This window comes from Charadrius vociferus, unplaced genomic scaffold, assembly GCF_000708025.1.
Source record: "Charadrius vociferus isolate BGI_N301 unplaced genomic scaffold, ASM70802v2 scaffold553, whole genome shotgun sequence".
Taxonomy (NCBI): Eukaryota; Metazoa; Chordata; class Aves; order Charadriiformes; family Charadriidae; genus Charadrius; species Charadrius vociferus.
In genome coordinates, this window is record NW_009647688.1 from 2,684,859 (window position 1) to 2,694,777 (window position 9,919).

A 9,919-nucleotide genomic window follows, 5' to 3' on the forward strand; every position below is an offset into this window, starting at 1 on the left:
TTCCTGTTGAGGGTGCACATAAGATGAATTAAATTCCTGTCTGGTTGTCTGGTCTAAGGACAATCCAAACGAAGGTAAATGGGGTACAGGGTTGCTGACTTCAGTTCCCTTGTATTTCTGTGGGTGGCCTGTGCTGGGTCTGACCCTGCAGTATTGGTGTCTTTATAGACTTGCTGCTTGTCTTGGAGTTGATACCGACCTTAGGCAGTCTGCTGTGAACAGTGGGGGTCTGTAACTCTGTAGTCAAGAAATGGCGTTACCTTCTGTGACCCACATTGCAGTGCACAGGCTGGGGAATTGTACTACTGTCTTGCCCCAGTAACTAAAAGATCAAAATAATTGGCTTAAGTAAAACACTGTTTATCCTTCTATTTCAACTCCTTAGTTTTTGTTCCCCCATCCAAAAAAATGCAAGTGCTGACACCTCTGCAAGCCTGAGGAGGCGGCCTGAAATACAGCTCATTTGGAGGAAGCATCCTTGTCTGAGAAGCTGTTTTGGGAACTTTGTACTTTCCGTTAATGGTTTTCCTCTAAACATGTTCCTTGTAATTGTTTATGTGGTTCACTGATCAGTGCGCTCTGTTCCAGGGCTTCCTCCTGAATAACTCAGGGCTCTCCATCTGAGAACTTAATGCAGCTTTAATGGTGGTAAGCCAAAGAATGAAAATTCTTTGCAGCTGCTCTGGTGGACATCTAAACCTGCAAGAATTGAGACTCTAGTCTCTCTTCTGCTGTGAAGGGGAGAATGCAGCTTGTTCCTAATATTTGGCTAATGACAAGATTATCTCAAAAATCAGCGGAAGTGACTGGATAAAAGTGGGAAGCTTGTCTGTTGAAGGGCAAGACAGTCACATTAAAATGTGCTTTCTCTGGGGGAAAGAAATAGCGACTGTGGAGAGCCAAGGCAGAGTATGTTCTTTGGCCTAAAGTCTGAGACAAGTAAGAATGTGTCCACATCAAACTACTGTGCAAATAAGCTGTTAAAATACAAAGGATGAACCTTCTTACTACTTTGTAAGAATGAACTCAGTTTCAGAATTTACGAGGTGGAGTCCACAACGAGAAGCTGCCTGAGGAACTGATCAAAACCCATCTGCAGAGTACTCCCAGGTGGTGGAGGGTCTTCAGGGATGGGTGCCTGAGAAAGGTAGAAGCGGTGGTAGGAGAGACAGAGTCCAATACAAACTGCAGCTGAAGCTGAAAGGGGTAGGAATAGACTGTGTCCTCCTTTGCTCCCTCCTGGTGAGCAAGGTGCACTGAAACATGTCTCTCAGCTGTTTTTCATAAAATGCTCTGTGGTGTTCATCCTTTAGGGGAGTGAGTAAGGTTTCTTGTGTGCTCAGAAGCAGAGAAAGGATCTTTTGTTTTACTTTTGAGGTGAATGCTGGTTTGAGGACTCAGGTCCAGATTGTAACCTTTGCCTGGAAGTCAGGTGAATATGAAGAGTAATAGTGCAGGTAAAACAGTGGCTGAAGTGGTAACTACATTTTTATTTGGACTGAGACTAGTTAAATTCTGCCACTAAATTCCTGTTTGCTTGCAAAGTGCTTTAAGATATGCTTAGCTTCAGCTGTTCTTGCTAACAAGTGGTGGTCTTAAAGAGGGGGGGGAAAAAAGCACTTCTGTAAAAAAACAAAAACAAAAAAAACCCATCCCAAAACAAAACCAAACAAAACAACAACAACAAAAAACCAAACCAAACAACCCCAAACCACAACAAACAAACACCACACCCCTCCTCAGCCCTCCAAATTTAAGCCATTTAGAACTGGGGAACAATTGCTTCCTCTTATGTTTTCTGCCGAGCTCTGCAGTTTGCTACTGTGATAAATACATATACAGATCTTTTTTTCTGTCTGTCTGCCAGTCTGAGCTACACATCTTTTAGTTGAGTAATAAGTTGCTGCTCGTTCTGACTTGCTCAATATTTTGAGCCTTTCAGCAGGTGGTGTTCTAGTTACTGGTTTACTAAGCCTTGGTACTGTTATAAAGTCTACAAGTTAAGATTAAATTGATGTAATCATGTGGAACTTCACAGTATTGCTATGGAAGTAAAATTGGTGAATTTATGCTTCTTGAACATGACATGCAAATGGATCTGGTGTTGGAAAATTTTGGAGAACATGGCATTCTGCTTCTTTGTAGCTGGACTTTTGTGGAGAGGACACTGATGTACTTCATGTTAGCATCTCAGGGTAATACCTTAACTTGCTTTACTGGAGAGATGTCAGGTTACTGAACCAGGCTAATAATTTTTACCAACTGTGGTAGCTGTTTTACTGTCTTTGCTCTGCCGAAGTATTATTAAAATGCCTTAGTGAAAACAGAGAATCTTATACTGTTCAACATCGAATATGAAGTGTTTGTATACAGAATCCTGAATTCTGTTATGAAAGGCACTTTCTCTGCAGTGTGTTTTGTTAGGTCTTTAATAGTGATATAGCAGGACATTCAGAAGATGTGCCTAAGAATTGAGTAAATAGCTGCGTAACTTGAATGTGGACAGGATGTACCTGCCAAGTCACAATGCAAATACAATGACATCTTCTACTTAAACGACAGTTTGTCTGAATTTCAAAATGCTTCTTAAAAGGAACTGAAAACTCATAGGTCTGTAAAAGGTACCTCACTTGACCATCTCTAAAGGAAAATGCCATCAATGACAAAATAAACTGTCATAGTTAAGTCCTACGCATTGTTTTCAGTATCAACGGTCATAAGACTTCATCTCCAGTTTTTTGGAGACAACAGTGATGTGCTTAGATTCAATGGTATGTTTTTTACTTTAGCTATCGCTTGTACCATTAATTGTATCATTAGAATTATCACTCTGCTCTTAATATAGAAAAGATTTGTCTGTTTTAAGGTTATGATTATGTTTTTTTAGAGCAGTAACATAATGCTTATTAGATTCTCTGATCAGCTAGCTTCTGTTCTTCCAGCAATTTGAGCTATTTCTGTGTTTACAGGCATGAAGCCACACACTTAAGTGATTCCGTTTAAACCTTTTATGTAAATTAGTACTTGTGTATTGCTTTACAGTTCAGCGTGATAGAATTTAATAAACTTCATAGTGAATATGGCTTATGATACATTTTAGTGGGCTTTCAGTTAAGCATTCAATAGTTCTGGTAATGCGTGTAAGGTTTTGTATGAGTCCCTCTTTCTTAGCATTAGTAAATCTAAAGCTGCCCAAGGTTAAACTGGAAGAGTAAGTCTGTATCCCCCTGGTGCTGCCTCCAAGTTAAATTAGGTTGAAGCTGGATGTTGTGTTCTGTCAACAAACTCCCAAGGGAGTATTCTAATGCGTTCCTAGAATTACAGCAATGCATCGGCCAGTATTTTCAGATGCATTTAACTTTTGCAGTGGACTTAATCTCAAAAATGCCTGAGCCAAAATTTGGGGAAGCTTTAATGTGCTGTCTTGATTCTATAGACTTGATCTATTTAAGTTTACTATGAAGTCCTTTGTTTTTCTATCATTACTTAAATTTTATAATGCTTAGATCCACACTTCTGTCTCTTTAGAATGCTGTGGAGAGGTGAAGGAGGTCCAAGTGAATACAGTGACTTAACTGTTTCAGTTAATAAGTGGAATCCACCCTTTCTTTTTCATACCCATGTTTTAATCAGATGTGATAGCTATCCACTAATGTGGCCCTAAGTGGATGCAGGGGTAAGGGAGAGAGAACAGGCAAGGAAATTAAGAACTGTGATTCTTGAAAGAGTACGAATTTAGCTAGTGGTGGTTACTTCCTGCAGAGTGGGAACATGCATGTGGTGAGCAGTTCAGAGTTCGCAGTCTGCTTCTTCTGGTGGGTGACAAATACCCATATAAACTAGAAGTTCTAGCTTCCTTATTGGGGTACAGCATGTTGATGGCATCTTAGTTGCATTACAGTAGCTAAAGTGCCAGAATTCAATATTTGAGTGCAGTTTTTTTCCACTTCTTGCTGGAGCTCTCAAGCATGATTCAACCCTGTCGGTAGTTCTGTAGTGAAAGAATCTACGTGGCTGCCACTAAGTGTTCTAAAACTAGTTATTTGTCGTGTGTAACTCATGAACCAGGAACCGAAGATTATAATTTCAAGCTTTTCCTGTGATGATCTGTCAACTGAAATGATTCTTGAAATACTCTAGTTGCTTGCGGGTTTTTTTTCAGGTGCAGGCCATGATTTAAGAGCTACATCAGTCATAGACAGCAAGCTTCATAAGCTCAGGTTTTCTGTGGGAGCTCCCCTCCTCCCATAAATCTCTTCCACCTGTTTTGCCAGGAAATGAAATCTTGTTTTTAATTCCTTTCTAGACAAAGCTTATTGTTTTTTTTGATGGTGAGATACAGGTTTCTAGATGAGGAGGATTTGTGGAATGTGTTCCTGTCTCCCTCTTCTATTACAGGAAGAACTCTTTGGACTTAAAGGTTTGTTAAGCTGAAAAAGTGGCAGTGTAGCTACAGCGGTTGGGAAGACTTGTGCACTGGGTTTTGTCTCTGCGGTCTCATGCTTGGTAGCCTTCTTGTGTGCATGTGCTCTTCCCCTGACACAGTACATGGCATGCTAGCATCTTCTCCATCACTGTCTTGGGGAGGGTCGTAGCAGTCTCATCTACCACTCAATCTGATACAGAACACGAAATTTACCAGATAAAAAGGCAGATGAATTTGTCTCAGTGGGCCAGCTATGTTAATAGAAGGTTGATTTGGAAAGTGCCTTAAGAGACCATATAATCTAGCCTCCTGGTCTCACTATGTCCATTATCACCTCTAGCAGAGGTTTGTCTAACAGGTTCTTAAAGATTTACAACATGAGAGACTTGATAGCTTTGCCAAGCAATCCAAAACATGTTTATTTTTTCTTTTGAAGGGCTCAGTGGGCCAGCTATGTTAATAGAAGGTTGATTTGGAAAGTGCCTTAAGAGACCATATAATCTAGCCTCCTGGTCTCACTATGTCCATTATCACCTCTAGCAGAGGTTTGTCTAACAGGTTCTTAAAGATTTACAACATGAGAGACTTGATAGCTTTGCCAAGCAATCCAAAACATGTTTATTTTTTCTTTTGAAGGGCAACCCTTCGCTGAGAGCTTGATCCATCTAGGGAAAAAATTCTTACCTGCTTCATGCCGTTTCTTCAGCATAAACAACATCAGTGCATTTCATGTTTTGGATTCTGCTTTCTCGCCTTCCTCACTTGAGATTCTCCTCCAGTCAGTTCATTCCCTTTGAAGTGCAGCACCCAAAAAAAGATGTAGGACTCCAAAATAAGTCTTGCCTTGGTGAACTGTTTTGCAGACTGCATGTGTGTCTACATACAGCCCTCTTTGATGCTCGACTTATGAAACAGTGACAATTTATTATATGTAATGTTTGGACTGTAAGGTGCAGTCATGTAAGATCTTGCTTGGAGTAGCGGCCTAGCCAGCTGTTCCGCAGGCAGGCATGTTTTGTAGCTAACTAGTCTTGCTTATTAAGGTCTGTCTTAGCCGTCATGCTCTACGGATCTGTGATGAGGTATCTGTGTTCCTGCAGTGGACCTGCTGAGCCTTTGTGGGCTTTTCTCCTTCCCCCACCACTGTCCGAGGCCCACAGCTTGAAGGTGGATTGCAGCTGCCTGCCGGGAGGTGTTCATAGCAATCATCAGCGCTGGGATTACTGGTGATCATCCTGTTTTCCCAGGCACTGCGGTAGGACAGAGCTTGTGCAAAGCTTTACTTCTGGGTTTGAAGTCTTGTAATTACTGAACTTGGGTAGTCTTTTGAAGGTGTCAATGACAAACATTTTTCCCCTTTGCGTGAGCAAACTTCAAATCTGTGCTCCAAACAGCAGTTTTTTGGGACTGCTGAATTAGTATTCTTTAAGTCTTATCGTATGTTTTGAAAGCCGATGAACCATTTCATCTGGAATTTCATGGCAAAACTCTGCTTGAGGCAGTTATCTGCTGCTGCCGAACTTCAGTGGTTCAGGCTGAGGTTGTCCAAGCTGTAAGTAACTGGTGATAACTTTATAGTGGAAATGGCTTGCAGCTTTAGCCTGACATGTTTGTGTTTAGCTCTGTAAGGGAGCTCTCCTTGTGCCTAATTATAAGGAGGGACCAGGCTGTAGCTTGGCTAACACACTATAGATCAGTTAACAGCATAGCTGAAACTGAAAGGCTACCTAAAAATCTGCAGGAGTTGGGTGTATGTTTTTCCGCTCTATTAAACTGCCATACAATGGTTTCATGTCTCTTCCATGATCTACAGTGAAAGGTGTTTTCAGTACCAGTACAGCATTAGTTACTAAGATATTACAAGTGCTACAGAAAAAGCGTAAGAAGCTCACACGGAGCAAATAATATGCTAGGTATAATTCTACATTTAAGAAAACAGGGGAATACTGATTGTGTAAGGGTGGCTTGCTCAAATTAACGTTCCGCTGTTCTCACCCTTTTCTAGGACATATGACTGAAAGTGCATGAGGAAATTTTTCAGCTTCTGGCGATTCCTAAGGGAAGCTGGATGAGGGGAAAAAACATAGATCAGACTAGTTAATTAAGCTAGTAATTAACTAGTCTGTTACTAGCTTAAGTTAATTAAGCTGTAAACCTGTTAATCTCAATTCTTCTGAGTAAAATAATTCTGAAGTTATTCCAGATGGGACCTCTTAGAGTTTTTGCTGCTGTTGTGTCTAGGATGTGTCATAGTTTTTTTTTATAGAGTTAGAATTGAGGAAGCAAGCAGTCGAGGGTCTAGAGCCTCTAGAGATCATTTTTTCCCTGTGACACACCTAGTGATAGCTTTTCCAGTGCCAACAGGTTGGGTTTTTAGTCTCCAGTTGCTTTTTTGCTCACTGTTTCACCAATTGTTGTGTATCAGCCTGACCTTAGATCATTGAGACATTTCCATGGGAGTAGGGTTTACCACAAACGATGCATTTCACAGTGATTCTGTAATTATGACATGGATATTTATATCTCCTCGGTGTACCTCTTTCCTATCACTTTCCCTGGAAAGTTGAGGATTGCCTTACACAAGGGTTCCTGTTACGTTCTTTGGGTGTCTCGTTGGTGTGTGTCAGTCAGTAATGATTACACAGGTGAGTCTTAAGACTCGCACGAGCATACTGCAAAAGCACCAATGTCCCGTGAGCCGGTAGAACCTGCTGTAAAGAAGCCGTTCATTTCCATCTCTTGGCTTGTTTTAGACCTTAGCAGTGCAAGTTAGCTTGTATATCGAAGTGGTAATAATGTAGGTCTTAACTTCTCGCCTCCTGTCCTAAGTTTTGTCCAAACATATGTGGTGTTAGACTCCAACACCTGGAAGGTTATGAGGATAAATATGTAAATAGAAATCTATATTTGTAGAAAATAATATTCCTGAATAACTTCTGAGTAACTGTAATTACTTCTTATTAGTTAAGCACGCATTGGCTGCTTACATCAAGACCCGAAACTGCTTTTTCCTTTTAGACAAGAGATATCAAACTGCCCCCTAGGTGTTTCCAAATATTATGCTTTAACAGATACCATGTGTGATACATTAACCATTCTCCATGTGTATTTTAGAAAATCTCCTTGGAATATCGGAAGTCCATATGGCTATGTATGATGAAGATATCTTGAAAAATCCCTTTTATTTGGCCATTCAGAAGCGCCGTCCTGATCTGTGCAGCAAAGTCGCAGAACTCCATGGTATTGTAAGTATGAAGAAGTAGATTTAAAAGCAGCTTATTAAATAGTAGCTGTATGTATTTAAATAATATGCCTGCTGTGACACATGTGAAGATTAGTGCAAGCCTACAAAACTTGGAAGTGAACCAGAGCGACTTTGTGTTTAAGTTGCTTGTTATTTATTAATATGGACCTCTCGATACATTGTGTGGTGGTAAAAGGTCAAAGTTGGTGTTCTTTCTAAACTTTACAGGAAGCTGAGTTTCTTTGCTATGAAATAAAGTTACGTATTCTCCCACTTGTAACTTAAAGTGGTATTGACCTTTTGAAATCCCTAGTGGATGGACAGTCACTCATTTCTGACAGCATTCTGCATAGCAAAATAAAGCCATTAAACTAAGCTGGAATAAAACCTCTGGTCCGTAAGACTTCTAGTCTGGGTATTCTGCAACCGGTCTTCATCCAAAATTAAGTGTGTGGAGATTCCCTTAAACTCAGGGGTTATTGTTACCTCATTATAAAGTTTCCCCCTAAACTGGGCAAGGTTTTCAGTTGTCTATTACCTAAGATGGTATGTGATCAGTTGAAATGATAAAATCTGTTCTCCAGTTGTGTCTGTATTCTAACACCATTTCTGAAAGCTGAGTACTGAAAGAACCACTTGCTTCATGCTTATCTCTTCCTTGACTATGAGATGCATTTCTTTTCAGCATGTACACAGTTTGTTGTATTCATAATGTGTTGCTTTCGAATTAAGAATTTGTTTCAAACTGCCCATCTGTTGGTGTGCAGTAAACCTGAGATGTTCTTATCTTGGATTTTTTTTCTTCTTTCTGATCGATTTTCATTTTAGTTTGAAAATATACTTTACTGGCTGCCTAATCTTAAGTTATTAGGGTGACTGGTGCTAAGTAACTAATACAAGATTTAATTTCCTTCTCTTAGGATTGTTTGCTTCAGCTATATCTGTCATCCTTTTTCAGATAAGTCACTAAATGAAACTTTTAGGTTAATCACCAGAGTGTGTGTCTATCAATGGCCTTTCCTTTTTATTTATTTAAATGAAAGCACCCATAGTTGCTATACACTTGCTAGGAAATGTTTGTAAGATTCAGTTGCTTGCCTCTATTGGGCAAAAGCTATTGGTGTTTAGCTGGTGATACGTGGCATTTCTCTCTAAAGCGTGATCTAACTTTTCTAGGTGTTAGTTCCATGCAAAGGAAGCCTTTCAAGCAACAGTCTTTCTACCTGCCAGTTTGAATCTTATGTTCTGAAGCCGCTAGAAGAAAATTTTCAGACCTTAAATGGAAAGGTATTTCTGTTTTGATATCTGAATGTAGCTTGGGGACATTCCAATAAATGAATTGCTGCAGTTGAGGACTGATAGTGTGAGCTAACAGTTACAGGAGAGGTAGCTGGGGGTTGGAGCGAAATGTCAACGGTAGTATGTTGCCCATCTAAGCCAAAGTTCTCAGGGTTATACTGCTTTCTAGCAGAAGCTGTATTTTGGCATGTACACAAGAATAGTTGTCCTGTTCAGATGGTAACACTGCCTCCGATTTCAGCTTACTACTTCATCGAAGCGACTTTGTCAATTTATCTGTGTGTTGTGGCTGTTAGGAATTTTGTCGAGTGGCAGAAGGGCATTTATCACTTAGTTCAGAACTGTCTCTCCTAGCCTTCAGACAAGTAGTAGCCTGCCTATATCATATGCAGGTGCAAGTTCACCAAGGCCCGAGACAAAATTATGATGGTATCGAGTTGTATCTGAGGCCTGATATATTAATTCAGTAAGTAGAGTACAAACTGCCTAATGTGACAGCAAGCCATGATAACCAATTCTAATGCTGCATAGCGTCGGGCTTTTTGACTTGTAGTTTTGCAGTGCAGTCTGAGATCTGACACCTGTTTGCAGGCTGTCGTCCACATCTTCTTGCTGCAGATGTCCTCACTGGAGTTGCTTGAGAAGATAAAGCTGAGCATAAGAAATGTAGACCAGATGCATGGTGTTTTTTCTGCAGCTGGACTTAGGCCCCAAGTCTAAGCTGTTTCTCAAGTGCCCCTTCTAATAGTGCTCTAAAATCTGCAAATAGTCACTTAGACCTTGGACGTTGTCTGAAACCTCCTTTAGCTGTAGACTTGTAAAGGTAGTAGGTATAGGCAAGGTTTAGCTAGCCATTGTAGACTGAAGGAGTCTTTGTTTCAGTGTCTGCACGTCACAAGAATAAGAAATCTCTTGAATCTGGGGCTTTCTTGTCTTGCAATATTCTTCTC

At 40.4% G+C, this 9,919-nt stretch overlaps 1 protein-coding gene across 1 annotated transcript in view; it reads left to right on the plus strand.

The window, feature by feature from the left end:
* The first annotated feature begins 7,546 nt into the window (after positions 1 to 7,546).
* The window catches only part of ANKRD27 (ankyrin repeat domain 27 (VPS9 domain)), a 36,310-nt gene continuing 33,937 nt past the window's right edge, over positions 7,547 to 9,919 (plus strand). Inside the window, exons 1-2 of the mRNA XM_009881390.1 lie at positions 7,547 to 7,671; positions 8,847 to 8,957. Of these exons, the coding sequence (XP_009879692.1) occupies positions 7,570 to 7,671; positions 8,847 to 8,957 (213 nt within the window). The 5' untranslated portion in view covers positions 7,547 to 7,569. The remainder of the gene's footprint in view (positions 7,672 to 8,846; positions 8,958 to 9,919) is intronic.